The sequence below is a fragment of the Chelonia mydas genome, chromosome 6, assembly GCF_015237465.2.
Source record: "Chelonia mydas isolate rCheMyd1 chromosome 6, rCheMyd1.pri.v2, whole genome shotgun sequence".
NCBI lineage: Eukaryota > Metazoa > Chordata > Testudines > Cheloniidae > Chelonia > Chelonia mydas.
The window spans coordinates 14,532,397-14,556,133 of NC_051246.2; the positions used below are offsets into that span (position 1 = coordinate 14,532,397).

The window sequence follows — 23,737 nt, forward strand, 5'->3', positions numbered from 1 at the left end:
GGAGGGGAGAGCCCGGTTCCTGGGCATTTGCCACCACTGCAGGTGGGCAGCCCCTCACAGACCTTAGGGGTATCTTCCTGGGCCACCTCCCTTTCCTCCACCCGAGGGGGGCACAGTCCCACTCCTTGTGAGCCCTGCAATGCCTCCCATGCAGCCAGCAGGGGGGTGCAGAGCCCCCATCTTGGCACCTCTGAGAGGCTTTGGAGGCCAATCGCCCCTTCTCCCCCCAGCCCTGAGAAGAACCCAGCTTGCCGCCGTCTGCAAGAAATGACCAGCCTGCAGTGACCTCCAGACTCTTTAATGAAGGTACCTGACCAGGTTACTGCTGGCAACCAGGCATGCCCTGGCCCTGCTGAAATAACACCCCGCACCCGGTTTCTCCGGGGAGGTTTTCTCTTTGACCCCGGCTGCCCCTGGCTGCATCATCGCTTTGAGAAAGCATAGGAGATATTTTAACAATCAGGACGGCCCGATGGCACCATGCCACGTGCCCCCCCCCCCCCCGGCCGCCTGGAGCTGTTCGGGAGCGGAGAGGGAGAACTGTGCTTCGGAAGCCTGGCCCTGGTGGACCCAGGATACGGGCAGAACAGGGAAGGGCGGGCCCAAGGCCATAGTGCTGATGGGCTGGGCCAGATGGAGCCAACACCCCGCAGAAGGCGGGGACAGTGCAGCGAGAGACGAACACAGCCAGTTGGCGCTGGGGCCGTGGGCTGACAGCTGCTCTCCCAGCCTGTGGGCTGTTAACAGCAGTGTGTGTGCGTGGTACCTGCCGCACGCCAGCCAGCCGGGGTTCTGTGCCAGCACAAGGAAAGGCCACGGTGCAACGCTCATGGCGCAGTCGGCCTGCACTCTGAACAGCCAGGCCCCCACTGGAGCCCTGAGCAGCCTGTGGGGCTCCTCTGCCCACCGCCGGCAGCTCTCAGAGCCAGTCATCGAGGGGTCCTGCCCCACGCCGATCTTCACAGCCCCTTTCAGGGAGGGAGCCCGGATGACTGTTCCAAAGCCCTTTAATGAGCCTGCCAATGCAGGCGGGAGGGGGCTCTGGCAGGGAGAGGCCCAGCCCTGCAGCCCCTTACTGGGGCCAGGAGGGGCTCTTGCGTCTCTCTGGCTCCATGCAGGGGGGCTGGAGCTCCAGCAGGCTCCATGTGACTCGTCTGGGAGGCAGAAGGTGCTGCGATTGGCTCCGCTTCAGCTTGTGGGATCCAATGGGCACGCTCTGGCCAGGGACTTGGGGTCTCGAGAAGAGGTTTCTGCTCAGCAGTAGAGTCACAGGGGGCTGCTCGGGGCCCCACCACACAGACCTAAGGGACAGACACAGCTGGGCTCACTCAGGCCTTGGGGCTGCTGCGTCTGAGCCCGTCCTCTCTGCCATATCCCCCACGTCTGTCCCAACCCACCAACCTCTTACCTTCAAGCTCCTTTCTCCTCCCACCGTAAGCTGCTCTCTCTCCAGTCCCTTGTGCCCCCTCCCCTCTGGGCCTTCCCCCAGCTCCATCATGGCCCTGCTTCGTTCTCCCAAGAAGTGCTGTCCCCATTCCCTCGGGCATCCCACAAGCTCCCTTGCCACCCCATCCCCTGCCTCCATTTCCCAGACCACTCCAGGGGCTCTGCCCATCCCTGCCCCATTCCCTTGACACCCTGGGTCGTCATCTCTCCATCATGTCCCCTCCCCTGTGTGCCCGTTCTTCCCACAGCCCCCATGGCCAATGCCCCCCCAACACTCCCCCCGCTTCCAGGAAGACTCTGAGGTGTCCGCGTCACTGTTACATGCCCCAGCTCAGCAGGGATCCAGTCCTTGGCCTCAGGTCAGGCTCTGGCCCTTCCCAGCCCTGTCCAGCTGTTAACCTGGCAATGCCGCTGAGCTGGAGGGAAGGGGCTCCTGTGGGGAGAGCCCCATCCCTCTGGAGATAGCGGGGGGGGGGGGGCAGAGAGTGAGCACCCCCTGGAGCAGGAAGCTGAGGCTCAGAGTGGAAGTGTAATAAGCTGTTCTGTGCTCATACCACTGAACGCTGCCTCTCTGCTCCCCCCTTACACTGGTGCATCAGGGGGCATCTCTGATCCCAGGAACAAGGCCCCCCCATTCCCACTGTGCACTGCAGAGGGAGGAGGCAGATTAGAGCCAAAAGTCACAGCGGCAGGGCTCAGCCCCCCCTTCCCAGAAGACTCCCCAGGGAGAAGGCTCCCTAGCCTAACCCAGGGCTGCCTCAGGCAGGGCTCCCCCAGATTTCACCCATTAGAGCGCAGCTCAGTAGGTGGTGCTGCAAGCTCACCCTCACCACCATGACAGCCTGGACTAGGAGTCGCTGGGACCCCTACAGCTACAGCTGGTCAATTAAAAGCCCTGGTCCGTTTATTCTACAATCCACACACATGCTCAGATTGTCTTGAAAGCTGCTATGCCCACTGAGGAGCTGGGGTAGAGTTTGTGCTGCAAATTTGGTGTCATTTGGCTAAGCAGCTCCCAGGATCCAGCTGCTGCAAATGACCTCATTTTGTAGTCAGTTGGTTCTTAGGGTTTTGCAAGTGGCCAGGGGAAACCGAAGCCCAGTATCCACGGCACTCCGATCCCTCTCCCGGCTCCCGCTGGCTTCTGACTGGCTTACAGGGAAAACCGTTCCTTACCTGCACTCCGACCATGGTTCTGCGAGGGGTGGGGGCAGACACGCATTCCACTCAGGTGGGCACGCCCAGTGCCCCAAAGCCAGAGAACTCTGTGTCGCAAAGCCCCTTGGGGTACCGCACGCACCCCCAGGACCCCAGCCCAGCCCCCGTCAGTTCCTTCACACTGGCAGCCATTTGTCTGGAGACTCCGATGCAGAGGGACCCGAGGGCAGCCCGGGGAGTACACGACTGCACCCACCTCTCAAAGAACAACAGTTACTGTAACCATGAGTAACCATGTCTTCTCCCAGTGGTTGCAGATGTGTAGACCACTTGGGTGACTTGCAAGCAGTAGTGGCTCGGCGTCTATTTAAATAGTGACTGCAGAACTGCTCTTCCACAGCTCACTTCCGCCCTAGAAGCCGTCCTGACCCCATGTAGTTTGGTAAAGTTGGATACGGAAGATTCAGTAGCAGCCCTGAATATATCTAATATGGGAACAACCCTGAGAAATGCCACTAAGGCGGTCTGGTGTTTGCTACACCCTATTGTAAAGCAGGAAGTAATCTGTCTGGAAACTGTCTGCGCCGAAACCACTTGACCGCTCGTCTGGTCTGCACAGGAGACATCACGCCGCGGTGATAATAAAACTGGCTTGGTCCCATCCAGACAGAAAGCCAGGTTCGTCTTACATCCAACATAGGAAGGTGGTCATCTGCACTGGAGTGCAGCTTAGGAAAAATACAGGCAACTGTATAGTTTGGTTCAGGTGACGTGGTGAAGCTTTAGACAAACATTTTGGATGTGGCCTTAAGGCTCCTCTGTCTTTCACTAGCTGAATGTCTGGAGGTCCTGTCATTAGGGCCTGAGTTCACTTGCCCTCCTTGCTGATGTTATAGCAATAAGAAAGGCTGTCTTTTGGCAAAGGAAGGACAGAGTACAGGTTGCTAGAGGCTCAAATAGAGGCCCTGTAAGGGCAGCAAGCACAGTGTTAAGTTCCAACAGGGGAACCCCTTCTTTATAGGTGGGAAGAGGCAAACAACACCTTGCAGACATCTAACAACCACGGGGCTGGAAAATACCGACTTCCCGTGGATCAGGGAATGAAACACTGAGATTGGTGCAAGTTGACCCTCAATGGCTGAGAGCAGGCCCCATGGTTTACGATGTAACCGGTAATCTAAAATGTCCTGAATCCGGACTAGTACCAATCGAATTCCCCGAGTCAATGACAAACCCAAAAAGCATTTCCACTTGGCCGAAGAGGTTGATCTAGTAGATAGCTTCGTACTATTAGCAGAACCTGTTGGACTGCCTCTGAACAGTTCTTTTCCACTTAATCTGAGCATGCAGCATTCATACCATGAGATGCAAACTGCCACCATGGTGCGGAGACAGTAGGTCCAGGAAGAGCGCAAGAGGCACAGGACATTGGACCAACTGGCTATGAAGGCTGGAGAACCAACATTGTCTTGGCCAGGCTAGTTCAATGAGTATCTGTTTGGCCTGATCCAGCTTCATTTTGAGAATGACCTGAGGGACAAGCAGAATTGGGGGAAGCCTGATCCCCAATTCAGTTGAGGGCATTGGTCAGAGAGCCTGGACTGTGACCTGCTCTAGAGCAAAACTGACAGCACTTCTTGTCTTTTGTTGCAAACAGGTTGACGGATGGAAAGCCCCAGTCCCTGAAGATGGACCTTCACAGAGCACTCATGATTCTTGGAGAAATTCCTGCTGAGCTGATTGGACAATTGATTCTGGGCACCTGGAATGTAGGCAGCTGTGGTAAAGTATTTCTTGATGCAAAAGTGCCAAAAAGTTATCACTTCCCAACAGAACTGATTGAAGTGGTTTGTTGAACTGGTTTGTTCACACACTACATTGCAGTGGTATTGTCAGGATTTATATAAACAGACGTGCCCCTGATGTGAGAGAGAAAAAACTTGGCACATTGTAAATCACTCAAAGTTTACTTGTTGAGACCTTGGAGGTCGAGTATAGGTGTCAGCCCTCCTTTGGACGTGGGGATCAGAAGTAACCTGAGTAGAACCCCTTTCCCCCAGTGTTGGAGGGGAACTTCTTCTATGGCCCTTGAAACGCATAAAGTCTGAAGCTCTTGAAGAAAGGCTGTAGTCATCCTCCTTAAGGAGTGTTGGTGAGACTTAAAGTCTTCTGGTGGAATCGTCTGGTGAGGAGGATGACAGGAAGTGGAACAGATGGGCTCCCCTATGGTAAGGCCTGTGCCCATGATAAGGGGTCACTCTGCTGTAGTAGACTCACTGGGAGCTGTATCAGTTTGTGTCTCCAGTCTCGGTGGTCCAGGAAGTGAGACAACAGAAGGACAACAGCTCTGGAGTGAGCTGATGATTGAGATCTTGAAGAGCGGTGGGCACTCCAAGGAGGCCAGAGAGGAAATTAATGTGGTACAGGAAGCCAGTATGTACCGGCCCAAGAACTCATGTCCCTGCTGAGGGAACGCTGTTGTCTTGGTAATGGTCTTCTGGAGGAAGGGGATGGAAGAAAGAGAGAAGGATTCTGAGTCTGATTGCAAGGAACACCCCAAATAGTGAACAGATGAGCTAAACCTGCCAAGCCCACTAAGTACCCCAATCTGTTTGAGATCCGGTGAGGAGACTGGACTGGTACCAAGGATGGTACAGTAGTCAGTGCCATGAGTACTGCTTGGGAAGTTGAGGCTGCACTAAAATGCAGTACGGGAAAGGCTGTCAGTCCTGTGCAGAGATCGGTACCCTAGCCGAAGAATGGCTTGGTACTGAAGGTTTGGAGACTGGGACTAGTGCTATCGTCGGAGCCGAAAATGGCATTGGTACCCAAGCAGAATGTCTTGGTGCTGATGATGGGACCAGATCCACCTCTTTGGTGGGCTTCTTAACCGGTAACAAGGGAGAAGCCAGTAACTGTCCATAGTCAAAAGCAACTGACCCACACTGGCCCAGGACTGCAGGGGGCTTACCCACAGATGAGGACTCCTGTGTCAGAGGTGAATCTGGGACAGAGAGGCAGAGTAAATCAGCTGCTGCCTGAAAAGCCTGTGGTCAGTACTGTCAGTGCCAATGTGCTGGCACCGGACTCAACAGATGTCCTGAAGATATTGCCAGAATTGACGGTATGGTACTGGTCAGTTTGCTTTTCAGTACTGGGGAGCGGGTAGATGGTCCTCGTCCTGCTCTATTTTGGACACTTAAGGAGACTTGCTAATGCCCCCCCCCACTCCTCCTAAAAGAGAAGGAAGAGTCTCTGAGCCCCGGAATGGCTCTGATTAGTTTTGTGAGCCCTTTTCCTTGGGGGACTACAGGAAGGAGAATGGTCCCTTCTCCATGGAGAAGAACCTGAGTCTGGCTGTCTATCAGAAATTGGCACTAGCTCCAACACAGTTTGTGAGGCCGGGTGAGCTATGCAAGCTCCCAGATCCTCCTGGGGTTGCTCCTGGAGGTGTTACTTCAGGCGTAGGTGTCCAGCAACAAACATTTTCCTTTCCTGTGCCCCTCTGCCAGGCACAATGAGCATCAAATGTGGTGGTCACTAGACGGGACAGCCACATGAAGGACAGTGCTTAAAATTCGGTGAAGGCATAGCGCCAGGCTTACTAACTAACCAACCATTCATGGAACTACTAACCCTCACTAACTAGCTAGCTAATGGGGCTAAAACTATTTACAAGGCACACAGAGTGATCTTGCTGTGGTGCAATAACCATGAGAAACTGCAAATCAGGCTGTGGGTGGTGAGAAGGAACTGAGTGCGGGGGGTGGGCACTGCCCTTATATTGCCTCAGGAGGGGCCCTGAGGAGGGACAGGGCGCATGTGCTGCCCCAGCGGGTACTGCTACACAAAGTTCTCCAGCTTCGGTGTGCTGGGCACTCACGCGCCTGAGTGGAAACACGTCTGTAGCCACTCAAAGGAGGACTGCCTCTTGGGAGCTTTTATGCCCTCAGCTATCTACTGCTCAGCCCCCCAAGAGCTAAGTTCCCCTTTGCATGTTGCTGGCTGAGGTTCGCTGGCTTTGCTCGGCCTGGATTTCCGGTTCCTGAAGGATCTCTGGCTGGACCGACCCCTCGACCCTGCCACTTATCTGTCCCTCCCACATTTGCGCTCAGAGGGATGTATGCCCACAGAAATCCCTGGGCTGTTTCTTTATGGAGCCCGCATGCCAGTCGAAGGCTCAGAGTGCCCCATTCCCTGATCAATGACTGCTCTGGTCCTGCCTCCTCAGCTGCGGAGCCGAAGGAGCCCCGCTGGCGCTGGGTCCCTGCAGAGCGAAGCAGGCAGGGGTGCTCTCTAGGGCTGGGGAAGCTGGGGGCAGGAGTGCAGCCACTGCGTGTGCTGAGCGGTCAGACCCCCTCAGGCCCACAGCTGGGCTCCGCCTCAGGTCCCCCCTCCCCTCCATTCTGCACACCTACCCTGCCAGGGTAGGGAGCCCTGGCTGGGGCAGGGGGCGTGGGCCCCAGCACGGTACCTGCATGGGCTGGCTCCAGCCGTGGATGCAGAGTGCGCCAGCGTTGAGCGGCCTAGAGACAGAGGAGAGGCAAAGGTCAGAGCACTAAGAAGCAACAGGATCCAGCAACACCTGCTCTGGCTCTAGGTGCGGCTCCACGGGAGCAGGGCCTGAGGGGCCGATGTGGGGGAGGTGAGCGAGAGGAGACCCCAGTGCCCCTCCAGGGTACAGCCATGACTGGAGAGATTCCTCTCCCTTCCCCAGCAGCGCATTAACACCTAGGTCGACAAGGCCTAGGCCTAGGGCGGCAAATTTATAATAGCAGCCAGAAGCTGCTTCCCCCGGTGCCAGTTCGTGCCCTCCGCCCCATCTCCACCCCTTCCCCGCCCCCCCCCCGCCCCTGTTGGCCCCCTTCCCCAAATCCCCGCCCCAGCCCTGCCTCTTCTCCTGGGCGCGCCACTTTCCCCCCCTTCGCGAAGCTGTTTTGCACACAAGCACTAGCAGGGAGAAGCAGGACCCGGCGACGCGCTCAGGGGAGGAGTCGGAGTTGGAGCGGAGGTGAGCTGCGACGGGGGGGCCGGGAGCTGCTCGGGGGGGGGCGGCAAAATCATTAATCCGCCACTGCCCTTCCCCCACCACAGATCATCAGCTCCCTCTCTGACGGGGGAGAGAGAGTCCTCTCGCACACTTTGCACCCACTGGCTACCCCTAGTGGGACCCACGCGGATCCCATGGGGGTGAGGTCACCGTGTTTACCTTGCAGTAGGGATGGGGCCAGGGGTGCTGAGAGCCATTGAACCAAACTGTAAACCCTGTGCATGATGGAAACCACTTCAAGCCAGGGGTGCGGTCACCCCCCCCACACACACACCCCTTGTTTCAGCACCTATGAATAGGACCCAAATACCACCATCCTCATGGTGGGAGGAAAGGAATTTCCCCGGAACAGCCCAGCTCTGCCAGGCTCTGGTGGGGTGGGGGGGAGGAATTTTCCAGGAACAGCCCAGCTCTGCCAGGCACTGGGGACGAGGGGGGTAGGAATTTCCCAGGAACAGCCCAGATCTGCCAGGCTCTGGAATGTGGGACTGGGGGGGCCACTCTGGACCATGGCAGGTGCCTGGCCTGTCTCTTTGACCTGAGTGCGCATTCCCCCTGCAGGAGGGCACTCCCCCACTGTGGCGCCAGCTCACTCCCCGCCCTCACCTGCATGCTGGCTGCCGTGTGGCTCTCCGTCCAGCTGGGCATGGAAGGGCGGGGGGTGCTCTCTGATGGGTGACACGCCGGCGGGTCTCTGGGGCTGCGGCAGGGTCAGCATGGTGATAAGCAGGGGCTGGGGCTGCCGGGCCTTCCATAAGCGCTCAGGCCCAGGGCTGTGCTGGTGACACAGTTTACTCCCCCTTAGACGCTCTTCTGGGAGCAGACAAACTGTGGGGGCAGAGGGTTTGAGCCTAGGGACACAGTCCAGTGCCTTGGAGCTGTGGCAGGTCTGCTCTGACAGGGGGGTCCACCCATTCCTTCACACACACACCCCCCACCCATGCCCTTAGCAAGCCACAACTGGGAACTGGCCTACAGAGGGCTTCATCGGGATCTGCCCAGTTCCAAGGGGTGGGTTCATGAGGGACACTGTAGACCCTATGCAAGCAGGCGATGGGGGGCACATGCCTTGCACCAGTGTGGGAGTGGGGGACAGGGCAAGTGTCCTGACGATGGGGGCCATCTTGGGTGGCCTGCAGGGGGCTCAGAGAGTCTCAGAGAGTCTGCTGCTCCCCCCTCACCATTCTCCCCCCCCCCCCCCCCCGCTGCCTCCCAGCTCCCCTTCTGCACTGCCCTCCTAAGAACCCCTGGGAGCAGGGAGGGGAGGTCTGAGACTAGCAAGAGACTCCAAGGCAGCAGAGCAGAGGCATGCCCCCTCTCCCCCAGTTCTCCAGCCAGGGCCTGGCCACGCCACACTAGCAGACATCCCCTCTTAGTACACAGGCTCTCTCTCGAGATGGGGCCATCTGACGGACTTGGGTGGGCCCTGTTCCTTCATGCAGGGAGGGCCTCGCAGCGAGTGGCTGTGTGGAGCGCTGCTGGCAAAGAGACAGGCTTAGCTCTTACCCTTGTCAAAGGGAAGCGTGTTCTCTTCATCTCAGGTTCATCCACGCCGCCACCCCCTCCCTTTGGTGTTTGGGGCTGGCTTTTTCTCCACTGAAAAGTTGGATCAATACAGCAACGCTGGTCAGGGGAGTGAAGAAACCACAGCCCTGACCAGTGTAGCTCTCCTGACAAAACCTCCAGAGCAAACACAGCTATGGCAAGGCAGCTTCCATGGACATAGCTACCATCATTCGGGGGGGAAAACGGTTACTCACCTTGTAACTGTTGTTTTTCGAGATGTGTTGTTCACGTCCATTCCAATCAGGTGTGCGCGCACTGCATGCACAGTTGTCGGAAAGTTTTCCCTTAGCAGCTCCCGTCGGGTTGGCTATGGAGCCCCCCTGGAGTGGCACCTTCATGGCGCTCAATATATGACCCTGCCGACCCGGTGCCCCCTCAGTTCCTTCTTGCCGACTACTCCAACAGCGGAAGGAGGGTGGGTATTGGAATGGATGTGAACCACACATCTTGAAGAACAGTTACGAGAAGGTGAGTAACCATTTTTTCTACTTTGAGTGCTTGTTCACATCGATCCCAATCAGGTGACTCTCAAGTTCTACCCTGGAGGTGGGGTCAGAGTTAAGGAATTGCTGATTGGAGCACCACTCTGCCGAATGCTGCATCATCTCTGGCATGTTGGGTGATAGCACAGTGAGAGGTAAATATGCACCAAGGACCATGTTGCTGCCCTGCAAATTTCTTGTACTGGGACCTGGGCCAGGAACGCCGCTGACGAGGCCTGTGCCCTCGTGTGCCGTAAGAGCTAGGGCTGGGGCCTTGGCCAGCTTGTAGCACGTGCGGATGCAGGACATGATCCAGGAAGATATTCTTTGAGATGAGAGCAGGAGTGCTTTCATCCGGTCTGCTACCACCATGTACAGCTGGTTCGACTTCCTGAACAGCTAAGTGTGCTCAATGTAGAATGTTAGCACTCGCTGAACATCCAATGAGTGTAGCCTCTGCTCTCGACTACTGGCATAAGGCTTAGGCTAGAAAATAGGTAGAAAAATTTCTTAGCTAGTATGAAAGAGTGACACTACCTTGGGAAGAAAGGCTGGGTGAGGCCTGAGTTGCATCTTATGCTTTTGGAAGACCGTGTAGGGTGGATCGGAGATAAGGGCCTTTAGCTCTGACACCCTCCTAGCTGATGTGATGGCCACCAGGAAGGCTACCTTCCATGATAGAGAAGGCAACAAGTTGCTATTGACTCAAAAGGGGCCCCATTAATTTGGAGAGGACAAGATTGAGGTCCCATGCTGGGACAGGCTGTCTGGTCTGAAGATGTAGGCATTCCAAACCCTCGAGGAAACAGCTTACCATGGGGTTAGCAAATACGGATTGGCCAGATGCTCCTGAGTGGAAGGCTGAGATAACAGCAAGATGTACTTTGATGGATGACACTGCCAGGCCTTGTTGTTTCAGGTACAGAAGGTGCTCTAGAATGAGTGGTACTGATGCCTGGAGTGGAGGTGTACGCTGCTGGGCACACCAGCAAGTGGACCTTTTCCACTGAGCTAGATATGTGGTCCTAGTAGATGGTTTCCTACTGCCAAGTAGGACCTCCCTTCCTGGTTCTGAGCACAGAAGCTCCATGGGGTTTAACCATGAAGCTTCCAGGCTGTGAGATGGAGGGACAGACTTTGACTCCCTCAGGGAACTGATGGGCAGGATCCCCTGGGAGAATAACATGAGGGGGAAAGGAGTCCAGGAGAGCTGGCTGTATTTTAAAGAATCCTTATTGAGGTTACAGGGACAAACCATGCCGATGCATAGAAAGAATAGTAAATGTGGCAGGCGACCAGCTTGGCTTAACAGTGAAATCCTTGCTGATCTTAAACACAAAAAAGAAGCTTACAAGAAGTGGAAGATTGGACAAATGACCAGGGAGGAGTATATAAATATTGCTCAGGCATGCAGGAGTGAAATCAGGAAGGCCAATCACACTTGGAGTTGCAGCTGGCAAGGGATGTTAAGAGTAACAAGAAGGGTTTCTACGGGTATGTTAGCAACAAGAAGGTCAAGGAAAGTGTGGGAGGCAATCTAGTGGCAGAGGCATAGGCGCCGACTCTGTGGGTGCTTCGGGGCTGGAGCACCCACGGGGAAAAACTGGTGGGTGCTCTGCACCCACCGGCAGCTACTCGCCCAGCTCGCCTCCGCCTCCGCCTCCGCTTCCTCCCCTGAGCATGCCTTCCCCGCCTCTCCCCCTAGCTCCCAGTGCTTGGCACCGCAAAACAGCTGTTTAGCAGCAGTAAGCGCTGGGAGGGAGGGGGGAGGAGGGGGAATGCAGTGCGCTCAGGGAAGAGGTGGGGCCAGGGCGAGGATTTGGGAAAGAAGTCCAGTAGGGGCAGGGAGGGAGCGGAGTTGGGCTGGGAGAAGGCAGGACAGGGGTGGAGTCGAGGTGGGACCAGGGGCGGAGGGGGGGGGTCAAACACCCACTGGTGCCAGGAAAAGTTGGCGCCTATGGACAGAGGATGTGGAAAAAGCTAATGTACTCAATGATTTTTTTGCCTCTGTCTTCACAGATAAGGTCAGCTCCCAGACTACTGCATTGGGCAGCACAGCATGGGGAGGAGGTGACCAGCCCTCTGTGGAGAAAGAAGTGGTTCAGGACTATTTAGAAAAGATGGACGAGCGCAAGTCCACGGGGCCAGATGCGCTGCATCCAAGCGTGCTAAAGGAGCTGGCGGATGTGATTGCAGAGCCATTGGCCATTATCTTTGAAAACTCATGGCGATCGGGGGAGATCTTGGATGACTGGAAAAAGGCTAATGTAGTGCCCATCTTTAAAAAAGGGAAGAAGGAGGATCCGGGGAACTACAGGCCAGTCAGCCTCACCTCAGTCCCTGGAAAAATCATGGAGCAGGTCCTCAAGGAATCAATTCTGAAGCACTTACACAAAAGAAAAGTGATCAGGAACAGTCAGCATGGATTCACCAAGGGCAAGTCATGCCTGACTAACCTAATTGCCTTCTATGCTGAGATAACTGGCTCTCTGGATGATGGGAAAGCAGTGGACGTGTTATTCCTTAACTTTAGCAAAGCTTTTGATACTGTCTCCCACAGTATTCTTGCCAGCAAGTTAAAGAAGTATGGGCTGGATGAATGGACTATAAGGTGGATAGAAAGCTGGCTAGATCGTTGGGCTCAACGGCTAGTGATCAAATGGCTCCATGTCCAGTTGGCAGCCGGTATCAAGCAGAGTGCCCCAAGGGTCAGTCCTGGGGCTAGTTTTGTTCAATATCTTCATTAATGATCTGGAGGATGACGTGGACTGCACTCTCAGCAAGTTTGCAGATGACACTAAACTGGGAAAAAGAAAAGGAGTACTTGTGGCACCTTAGAGACTAACCAATTTATTTGAGCATAAGCTTTCGTGAGCTACAGCTCACTTCATCGGATGCAGTTGATAGATTTCCACTCCATACAGCTAAATGCAGTGCCTTGCATAATGACAGGTTTCAGAGTAACAGCCGTGTTAGTCTGCATTCGCAAAAAGAAAAGGAGGACTTGTGGCACCTTAAAGACTAACCAATTTATTTGAGCATAAGCTTTCATGAGCTACAGCTCAGAAAAGGAGTACTTGTGGCACCTTAGAGACTAACCAATTTATTTGAGCATAAGCTTTCATGAGCTACAGCTCACTTCATCCGATGAAGTGAGCTGTAGCCCACAAAAGCTTATGCTCAAATAAATTGGTTAGTCTCTAAGGTGCCACAAGTACTCCTTTTCTTTTTGCGAATACAGACTAAGACGGCTGTTACTCTGAAACTAAACTGGGAGAGGTGGTAGATACGCTAGAGGATACGGCTAGGATACAAAGGGACTTAGACAAATTAGAGGATTGGGCCAAAAGAAATCCAATGAGGTTCAACAAAGACAAGTGCAAAGTCCTGCACTTAGGGCGGAAGAATCCCATTCACTGCTACAGACTACGGACCGAGTGGCTAGGCAGCAGTTCTGCAGAAAAGGACCTAGGGGTTACAGTGGACGAGAAGCTGGATATGAGTCAATAGTGTGCCCTTGTTGCCAAGAAGGCTAACCGCATTTTGGTCTGTATAAGTAAGAGCATTGCCAGCAGATCGAGGGAAGTAATCATTCCCCTCTATTCGGCATTGGTGAGGCCTGATCTGGAGTACTGTGTCTAGTTTTGGGCCCCACACTACAAGAAGGATGTGGAAAAATTGGAAAGAGTCCAGCGGAGGGCAACAAAAATTATTAGGGGGCTGGAGCACATGACTTATGAGGAGAGGCTGAGGGAACCGGGATTATTTAGTCTGCAGAAGAGAAGAATGAGGGGGGATTTGATAGCTGCTTTCAACTACCTGAAAGGGGGTTCCAAAGAGGATGGATCTAGACTGTTCTCAGTGGTAGCAGATGACAGAACAAGGAGTAATGGTCTCAAGTTGCAGTGGGGAAGATTTAAGTTGGATATTAGGAAAAACTTTTTCACTAGGAGGGTGATGAAGCACTGGAATGGGTTACCTAGGGAGGTGGTGCAATCTCCTTCCTTAGAGGTTTTTAAGTTCAGCTTGACAAAGTCCTGGCTGGGATGATTTAGTTGGGGATTAGTCCTGCTTTGAGCAGGGGGTTGGACTAGATGACCTCCTGAGGTCCCTTCCAACCCTTATATTCTATGGTTCTATGACTGGAGGTCCAGGTGGTGAAGGTGACCATGGTCCTGAGTGATCAGATCGGAATGCAGTGGTAACTCGATTGGAGTGTCCACTGACAGCTCCAGGAGCATGGTGTACCAGTGTTGTCGGGGCTACGCTCGGGCCACCAGAATTACCTTCGCTCTGCCTCTGCGGATCTTGAGAAGTGGCTTGTGCACAAGAGGGATCGGGAGAAAGGCATCCAACAGGGTTGCCAGGGTATGCATACCCAATGACTTCATAGTCACCCAGGAGTCTTTTAAACTGTGCAGCTTGGAGTCTGTTTGCTCCGAAAATAACCCTGTGCCTTTAAATGGTAGGTCCTGCAGAGTTTGCTGCAGCTCTGGGGGCAACCCAGATGCTTGTAGCCGTGAGCTTCTCCTCATGGCTACTCCTGAGGAAAGGGTGCGGGAAGCTGAGTCCGCCAACTCCAATGAAGCCTGGAGGGAAGTTCGCACCACTGCCTTCCCTTCATCAATGATAGCCGAGAACTTGGCTCTGGAGTCTGGTGGAATCAGCTACTTAAACTTCAACATGGAGGCCCACGAGTTGCATATATTTTCCTGCCAAAAAGGTCCATCCTTTTAGACTCCTTGGATTTAGGGGCCAGCCCTTGCTGCCCCCGTCTCTCTTTCTCATTCACTGCCGATATTATGAGGGAGCATGGCTGTGAGTGAGAGAACAGGTACTCGTACCCCTTGGAGGGAACGAAGTACTTGCGCTCTAGGCCCCTGACGGTGGGCGGGATAGAGGCAGGAGTCTGCCATAGAGTCTTAATATTGCTCTGGATAGTTTTTATCAGTGGCAGAGCTACCCTGGACGTCCTTTGGCGCAAGGATGTCAACCATGGGGTCTTCAGGTTCCATCACCTCCTCCACCTGTAACCCCATGTTACGGGCAATCCTTCGTAGAAGGTCCTGGTGGGCCCTGTGGTCAATTGTGGGGGGCCCCGAGGTTGAAGCTCCTACCACTGCTTCATCCGGGGACAAAGATGAGGAGGCCAAAGGTTGTACGAGGTCCTTCTGACCCTCCAGCTCCCTGACCTCCTCCTGTTCAGCATCTGGGACCTCTATGGTGACCATAGCTGAGGTGACAGTAGCCTGGCCTTGCAATGAGTCATGCCTCGGAGTTGCCTCGGTGGCGACCTGAGCCGGCCGTGGGGCTTGCGCCACGGTTGCCTCAGAACCATGGGGCATAGGCCGGTCCTTGGCTGTCTGGGTGGTCAGTGCTCCAAGGCCACCAAACGGGAGCCCAAAAAGGCCATTGCGCCAGAGGCTGCCACTGGGATTGCCATGCCATTGGTGCCTTCCTCCATGGCTTGTCGGATCTATGCCTGCTGTGACAGGAATAGTACGAGTCACCATCCGAGTCCAAAGACACGGATCTCGACCGAGATGATCACAGTGGCGCCGCATGGTGCTGCGCCGGGGACCTGTGCCAAGTTGATGATGCAGGGGACCAGTGTGGAGACACCTGCTCACCTGGGCCGGGGACTGAAATCGGGAATCCGATATCGTGGATCCGATGCCAGGAACTGGTACTGACAGTATGATACCGAGGGTCAGTGCCAATCTTCTCTCAGAGCCGGGGATCACTGCCGCTCCCTCGTTGGTGCTGGGGAGCATCGTGCCACTGGTGCCAGGGAACCCCTTGCGGAGTCCGGTGCCAGACAGCAGTGCCTTGAGGGTGGCGATCTGGAGAGGTGTCAAGGCGAATGGTGCCAGGCAGGAGAGGGTGACCGCTGCATCATGGCCAGCTTGCCTCTAGATGGTGCAGGTCGTGGCAGCACCGGGGGGCTTATCTCTGATCACGGGGGGCTGAGGAGCTGTCATTGCTATTAAGTCCTGGGGTGGAGGGTAACTCCAACTCCTCCACGTGGCACTGCCCATCCTGGGAGTCGTGCGCCAGACTTGACAGTCCCCCGTGGGAACCGAAGTTGACGGCGCTGACTCTTGCTGCCTGGACGCTGAGGGCTCCTTCACGGAACGCCCCAGTACTGCGCCTGCAGGTGCCACTGTTTTCTGCACCGGGGAGCGCCCCCTGTCGGCTTTTCTATGCCGCTTGTACGGCACCAGTGAGTGCGAGTGGTGCCGGGTTGTCTGTGCACGCTGCGGTGCCAGAGAGCGCCAGTGCTGGGTCTCTTAGACTAGCGTGCTTCCTCAGCACCGTGTCACCATGGGCGATGAGTTCCATGGGCCCGCGGTGCCCAGGCACCACGGGCCGGCTCCTGCACTGTCTGAGGCCGGGTCTCTCCCTCGGCCCCGCCTTCTGCCATGGGCGCCCCCCCCACGCATCCCCAGAGCCATTTAAAACAGCCCAGGGCCCCCACTCACCACCAGCAGCGCAGCAGAGCTGAGCGGCTTCCTGCCTGCTCGCTCCACCTGCCTGCCGGCCCCTCCCTGCAGCCCCTGGGCAGGGTGGGTCTGTGTCCCACCCCAAGCGCCCCTGAGGCCAATGGGAAGCTGCAGGGGCAGTGTCTGGGGGTAGCAGCACATGGAGACTCCCGGCCTACCCTAGAAGCCCCAGGTAAGCACCGCACCCCGCCACCCCCTCCCAGGCCTGCACCCCCAGTCCGGAGCCTGCACACAGAACCCAAACTCCATCCCAGAGCCTGCACCCCTACCCCCTTCCCACACCTGGCCCCAAACTCCCTCCCAGAATTTGCACCCCTCACCTCCTCCTACACCCCCACCCCTTGCCCCAGCCCAGAGCCTACACCCAAACTCTGTTCCAGAGCCTGCACCCCCTCCCTCTGCACCCCCTCCTGTCCCCAAACTCCCTCCCTGAGCCTGCATCCCCACTCCCAGCCCAGAACCAGCACCCAAACTCTGTCCCAGAACCTGCACCCTCACCCCCACCTGCACACCCACCCCCTGCCCTAGCCCGGAGCCTGCACCCAGCACCCAAACTCCGTCCCAGAGCCTGCACCCCCACCCCCTTCCCACACACCCTCTCCTGCCCCCAAACTCCCTCTCAGAGCCTGAACCCCAACCCTCCGCACTCCCTCCCAGAGCCTGCACCCAAACTCCATCCCAGAGCCTGCACCCCAGATTCCCTCCCCCACCCAAACTCCCTCCCAGAGCGAAACCTCTCACCCCTTCTGCACCCCAATCCCCTGCCCCAGCCCAACCTACACCCCAGACCTCCTCCCCCCACCCAAACTCCCTCCCAGAGCCTTAGGCAGGTAGGGGGCGGAGTTTGGGGGGGGCGGGTTCTGGGCACCACCAACATTTCTACAAACCTGCCGCCCCTGCGTGTCACCTACCGATGCCAGGGCACTCCCTACAGACGCGCTCGGTGTGGGGTCTTGGCGGTCCGCAGCAGACTGGGGATGAAGGGCAGATTCCATGAGCAACTGCTTCAATCAGAAATCTCGCTCCATTTTAGTTCTGGGGCGGAAAGCCCTGCAGATCTTTTACCTTTCTGTCTGGTGCATCTCCCCCAGACACGAGTTGTGGGGGTCACTCGCTGGCATAGGCTTGCTGCAGGTTCCACAGGGTTTAAAGCCTTGGGCTCGCGGCATGTCCCGGAGTCTAGAGGAAACCCCGCTCCCAAAACTCACTATAGACAATATATACACTAACAACTAAGACTAACTACAACTAAACTAGGCTAAGCTAACTATATGAAAGAATGCTAAGGGAAGCACTTGCAAACCAAGCGAGCGCAGTTCCAACGACTGTCACTGGCGGTAAAAAGGAACTGAGGAAGGGCTGGTCATCAGGGTCATAGAATCATAGAGTATCAGGGTTGGAAGAGACCTCAGGAGGTCATCTAGTCCAACCCCCTACTCAAAGAAGGACTAACCCCAACGAAGTCATCCCAGCCAGGGCTTTATAAAGCCGAGCCTTAAAAACCTCTAAGAAGGCAGGTCGATGGTAGTGGGTTATGGCTGGTCCGATGGTAGTGGGTTATCAGAAATTATTACTGTTAGTTTAACTAACCTTTCTGGGGGGGAGGGATAGCTCAGTGGTTTGAGCATTGGCCTGCTAAGCCCAGGATTGGGAGTTCAATCCTTGAGGGGGCCATTTAGGGGCCATTTAGGGATCTTGGGCAAAAATTGGGATTGGTCCCGCTTTGAGCAGGGGGTTGGACTAGACCTCCTGAGTTCCCTTCCAATCCTGATATTCTATGATTCTACGAGGGAGATTCCGCCACCTACCTAGGTAACCCATTCCATTGCTTCACCACCCTCCTAGTGAAATAGTGTTTCCTAATATCCAACCCAGATCTCCCCCACTGCAACTTGAGACCACTGCGCCTTGTTCTATCATCTGCCACCACTGAGAACAGCCGAGCTCCATCCTCTTTGGAACCCTCTTCAGGTAGTTGAAGGCTGCTATCAAAACCCCCCTCACTCTTCTCTTCTGCAGACTAAATAACCCCAGTTCCCTCAGCCTCTCCTCATAAGTCATGTGCCGCAACCCCCTAATCATTTTTGTTGCCCACTGCTGGACTCTCTCCAACTTGTCCACAAATATATTTGTGAGTCATTGAACGCCATGAAGGTGCCACTCCTGGGGCTCCACAGCCGACCCGATGGGAGCTGCTAAGGGAAAACTTTCCGACAACTGTGCATGTGGCACGCACACACCTGATTGGAATTGACATGAACAAGCGCTCGAAGAACAACTGGAGTTCCTACAGTGACTGGAAAACCCCTTCCATTGGCATAGGCTGCATCTACAAGAGGGGGCTATGCCAATATAGTCTGCATAGTGTAGACATACCCTGGGATCTTAAGGTCTCCAGCAGGCATCTGGTGCCCTCCAAGACAATGGGAGTTGGATCAGGGGACTGGACGGAATGACCCTGGAGCTGGGCACTGCATCTCAGCACGGGCAAGGTAGCTACATTTTATCTTACTCCTGCTCTCAGGGCTTGGTTGCTATGGAGGGCAAACCAGCGTTTGAAGCTTTTTGGGGCTGTGAAGAACACTATTTTGGAGCATCTATAGCTAAGGAGCAGGTTGGGCAATTCATTTCCAGTGTGGCAGAGAAATTCGACCTCTGCCCCAGAACTAGTCTCCCAATTCTGAGCCTGCAATTCCTTTGGTTTGTGGGTTTTAGGTGGAGTGACAAAACTGAGTTTATAATGGAAACTTGGTAGCAGCTTTAATTATGGACCAGCTCATGTTACTCCCTAATTACACACCCATGTACACACACACCCTTTCTAGCACACGACATGTGCCAAGACCACTTTGCACCCAGACCTGGTAGCTTCTCCTGGCGGGCATTAGGTTTTCTCCTCTGCAGATCTGAAATGAGGCCAGCTTCTGGAGTCCTGCCCTGTGTGGGGAAACATGGACACCGTAAGCCTGTCTCAACGCCTCCTGCCACGGCTCCGGCTCGGGAAACGAGGCATGGGCCTGTGCACATGGCAGCCATGTCACTGCTTGTAGTGAAGCTGCTTGGGCCACACCTGGAAGGGCTCTGCCTCTCCCACGCGACGCAGATGGCCAGGTTTCCAGAGAGCTCAGGGCCAGCACACACCAGAGTATGCAGCTCTTCTGAAAGTCCAGCCCCATTTTCTAGCAAGAATGGGGTGCTCTGACAGCTGCTTTCTGGCCAGTGTAAAATCCCCATCTGCCATGAGAATCTAGCGGGTAAGTTGGCTCTTGCCCTGGGCCTCCCACCTGATCCCCGTGGACTTTACTGTATGAGCTGGAACACACCGATTCTGTAGGAGCGATTCTCCTTCAGTAGCGCCCTGATCTGCAGTGCCGCAGGTCTGCTCCAGCCCTTTAGCTACGCACAGGAGACCTGTCGTGCTGGGGGGGGGCACATACTCCTCCCTCTGCCCACCCTATCAGAATGGAAATAGGGACCCTGCAGTGACGGGAGCTGGGAAGGAGCTGCTCTACCTCTGCGCCCCCCTCATTCACCATGGCCCCTGGCACTGGGGTCAAACCTTGCTACCTCAGCCGCGGCTGGAGGTCTCAGCCCTCACCGTGCTGGGAGCTGTACGAACATGGGGTCCCAGAGCAGACCTAACAGGTTATTGAGACAAACAAGCAGGTTGCATGGGGGAGTCGGGGTTATGGCAGCGGATGCCCGGCTCTCAGACAGGCAGGGCACAGGCAGTTGGCGAAGGGACGTTAAAGGAAGAACGAGTAAAAATTGAACCACCCTGCACCAGATCTGGGTGCGTGGGGTGGCGGGCAGCGGAGAATAATTAAGAGAGTGTCAGTGTTTTTTCAGTGTGTGTGTGTGTGTGTCTGCTTCCTCCTGCTGGCATGGATGAGCCTTCTGCTGCCCCGCCCCTGCTGCCAGGGAAGAGCCCTACGTGTGTATGTCCATCCCCGCTGCGAGAGTGTTATAGTGTCTCCAACCCGGAGCCCTTTCAGACTCCATCCTCTGCCAGGGGTCAGGGAGACAGACGATCTCCAACGCCCCCAACTTGGTGTCGCAGGCGCAGACCCCATTGCAGTCCCTGGGAGCCCAGCACCAGCAGCACCCTCTGGCCCTGGCTATGCAGTGGGGCCAAGCAGATGGTACTGTGGCTGTGAGCGGAGGGAGAGGGGAACTGCACTGCACCTGTTTGCCAGAGTTGTCCTCCACCGCGCTGACAGGCTGGTGGGTCCGGCAGGTGGGGCTCCCCAACCTTCTCTCCCCAGCCACCTGCAAGGAGACCCAGAGGGGCATTTCTGAAAGAAAGCAAAGCAACCCTCTCCTCCCACACGCCCTCTGCCAGCTGCTGACAGAGCGAGCACTAGCCAGGGTGCTCCCCCAAGGGAGGAACTACACGCACTGGGAAGGGCCCCAGGTCACGGAGCCCACCAATGTGGCCAGGGCGTGAGTCGCTCTGCGATGTGTGTATGTGGCCAAGGCCTCAGTCTCCCTGCAGGCTGCTCCTCCCTCCCCGCAGGGCAGGAAGCTGAACAAGGGCACATGCAGAAATGCACCCACAATACGCTTCAACCAGCCAGAGAGCTACCCAAGGCCGGCCCGTCATGGAGGACTCGTCCATTGGGAGGTCTTTGCAGGTCCCTGCCACACTGTCCCAGGGAGGAGGCAGCTCCGTGGTGTGCCCCATCTGGCGTGCTCCTTACCGGGGTCTTGTCTTGGCACGTCAGCCCCTGGCTCAAGGCGTACTTCTGACGCAGCTCGTTCCTCTCCTTCCTCGTCCGCAGCCGCTTCTTCTTCTTCTGATGGAACTGGTGGGGTGAGCAAGGACCCCGCGCTCAGCACAGCTCCACCAGGGGACAGCCCTGCTCCCCAGGAAACACACCATTCCCCACCACCCACAGCCCTCAATCGAGCCAAAGAAACCCATGCCAAGGCCAAGGGATGGTAACACGTCACCTGCAAAACTGGCCTCCATCCGGCCCATCCCGCTACCTTCGTCCGCAGGAGGCCTGGCCCTGGGGTGCGCAGCTCGCCGACGGTGCTTCAGCAACACACACACCTCCAGCATTGGCCAACAGCAGCAGACCCCAGCCCTGACGGACCCAGCCCCAGCCCTCCCTGGGCTGCTCCCACTGCGGCAATCGCTGGGACCAGCTCAGCCCCGGGTGCTGCAGCTGGTTTCCTAACACCCAAAGCTCTCACTGCGGAGGGTGAAGGGTGAGTCGGGCAGCCCGGATCGCCAGTGAATCAGGGAGCCCAGCCAGACTATGCTGCCCCGCCATTTCCAGCGTGCTGCAAACATTTGTATTCACACCCCACGTGCTCCTGGCCCCCTCCCATGAGAGAGCGTCACCCTGTCTGCCTCCAGCCGCCACGCAGCCCCTTCCTAGAATGGCAGGTGGGCAGCTGAGGAGCCGGGAGCTAGCAGGAGAATGGCCACCCCATGTGGAGTGTAATGGCCTCACTTCCGGGGGCTGGGCATGGGGCATCGCACAGGGGTCTATTAGCCCTCATTCACGTTGCCCCCTGGGCACTGCCCATAGTTACATCCCTCCGCAGTCGCGTGGCTCTCACCTTCTCTGCCATGCTGAGTAAATGAGCAGGTAGGCCGTCGGACTGCGAGCTGTTGGAGCCGCTGGTGCTGCGCCAGGCAAAGAGAGCCCCTTAGCTGTTTGCACAGATTCCTGGCTTCCAAGGCCACAAGGGCCCATTCGGACCACCCTGCAGAAAAGACAGGCCCCCCCCAGCCATCCCTGCAGCCAGCCCAGAACCCCCAGCTGAGCCCCCAGCCACCCCGATCCAGTCTGGATTTACGGATGTCAAGTGGCGGAGACTCGCCCAGGCCAGCTGTTCCAATGGTCATTCCCCTCCTTGCTGAACCCAGCCCCTTCTCTCTCCTCTGGACTTGTCACTTCAGCTCCCAGCCACTGGATCTCACTCTGCCGGTGTCTGTGGCGTTCAGAGCCCCCTGCTAGCAGAAATCTCGTCCCTGCCGTGAGCCAGGAGGCTCCTGCTGAGCTCACACTGCCTGGCAGGTCCCGAGTGCTGGGCGCAGCCAAGGCCCGGGGCTTTAGGGACAGAATGAGCTGGGGGCAGCTGTCGCTTGGGGGTTCCCCAACGCGGGCCAGGAGCACAGCCCCGCAGCTCTGGGGTCTCTAGGCTCAGAGAAGTGAGTTTCATGGGGCCAGCCAGCCTTCCCCCAGTCAGGCACAGCACACCCTCTGCCAGGAGTGCAAAGGGCTCAGCCCACCCTCCTCCCTCCAAGGCTCCTCCGGAGATGGGCCTGGCCAGCCATGGACCAGGGGTCCCTGGGGCAGCAGAGCTCAGGAGGGTTCTCCTTGGAGGGTGACAGGGCGGCGGTACCTGGACTCAATGTCTGACAGGGAGATGTCGCTCCAGGCACCGTCTGAGTCCTGCCCACGGCCCAGATCCTTGAGCTTTTGATGGATTTGATGCTGAAGCAGCTCCTGGAGCTCGGACAGACACTGCAGGAACTGAGAGTAGAGACGCAAGAGCTCACACACACCTCCAATGGAAGGAGTTTCACTTTTGGGAGCACTCCATGAGTCTCTGCTTGGCCAAACCCATCCCCTGCAGCACACACAGTCTAAAGGGAAGGAGCAATTAAGCCCCTTTATGGAGAGAGACAAATACAATAGAAGCTACTGCCCAAGGCACTCAGCCACATGGCAGAGTTAAACTGTGTGGTGTGAGGGCAACCCAGGGCTGGCTGCGAACACATGGGCTAGGGGATGGCATGGCAAGCTGTGTGTAAGAGAAAGAAAAGCCACAGACAGCAAGACAAGCAGTCGAGAGCATGGCCCTGGTAGGAAGCAGAGACACAGCTCTTTGGGCACAGACCTGGGGGATTTCTGAGCAAGAACACTGCCTGCTGCTGTTTGTTCCTTCTGTGCTCAGTGGAACAGAACTCTGCTTGCATACTTTTCAGCTGAACGGGATTATACCTAGAATATCCCCAACTCAAAGTATCCGTTTCTTCTCCTAACAGAAACAAACCTGCAAGGCCCTGAGTACTGACAAACTGCTTGGGCCAGAGGGGCAACCTGGCTCCCACGTGCAGTGACTCTGGAACATGGCAGCCAGGCTCAGACACTTGGATGAGCTGACAAAGATTCCATGACTGGGATGTCCAGTACGGAGAGTCATAGAATCATAGAATAACAGAGTTGGAAGGGAGCTCTGGAGGCCATCTAGTCCAACCCCCTGCCCAGAGCAGGACCAATCCCAACTAAATCATCCCAGCCAGGGCTTTGTCAAGCCTGACCTTAAAAACCTCTAAGGAAGGGGATTCCACCACCTCCCTAGGTAACGCATTCCAGTGTTTCACCACCCTCCTAGTGAAAAAGTTTTTCCTAATATCCAACCTAAATCTCCCCCACTGCAACTTGAGACCATTACTCCTTGTCCTGTCATCTGCTATCACTGAGAATAGTCTAGATCCATCCTCTTTGGATCCACCTTTCAGGTAGTTAAAAGCAGCTATCAAATCCCCCCTCATTCTTCTCTTCCGTAGA

General features: G+C 56.1%; 1 protein-coding gene across 2 annotated transcripts in view; it reads right to left on the minus strand.

The window, feature by feature from the left end:
- Positions 1–202: 202 nt before the first annotated feature.
- Positions 203–23,737, minus strand: part of AGBL2 (AGBL carboxypeptidase 2) — a 48,398-nt gene continuing 24,863 nt past the window's right edge. The window contains exons 12-19 of one of the 2 annotated variants that reach the window (XM_043549729.1): positions 22,566–22,696; positions 21,777–21,843; positions 20,906–21,010; positions 20,391–20,474; positions 19,067–19,142; positions 17,117–17,176; positions 7,079–7,130; positions 203–1,301 (exon numbers count right to left, since the gene is read on the minus strand). In XM_043549729.1, coding sequence (XP_043405664.1) covers positions 1,073–1,301; positions 7,079–7,130; positions 17,117–17,176; positions 19,067–19,142; positions 20,391–20,474; positions 20,906–21,010; positions 21,777–21,843; positions 22,566–22,696 — 804 coding nt within the window. In that variant the 3' untranslated portion in view covers positions 203–1,072. The remainder of the gene's footprint in view (positions 1,302–7,078; positions 7,131–17,116; positions 17,177–19,066; positions 19,143–20,390; positions 20,475–20,905; positions 21,011–21,776; positions 21,844–22,565; positions 22,697–23,737) is intronic. The other variant, XM_037898672.2, reaches the window with a different exon arrangement.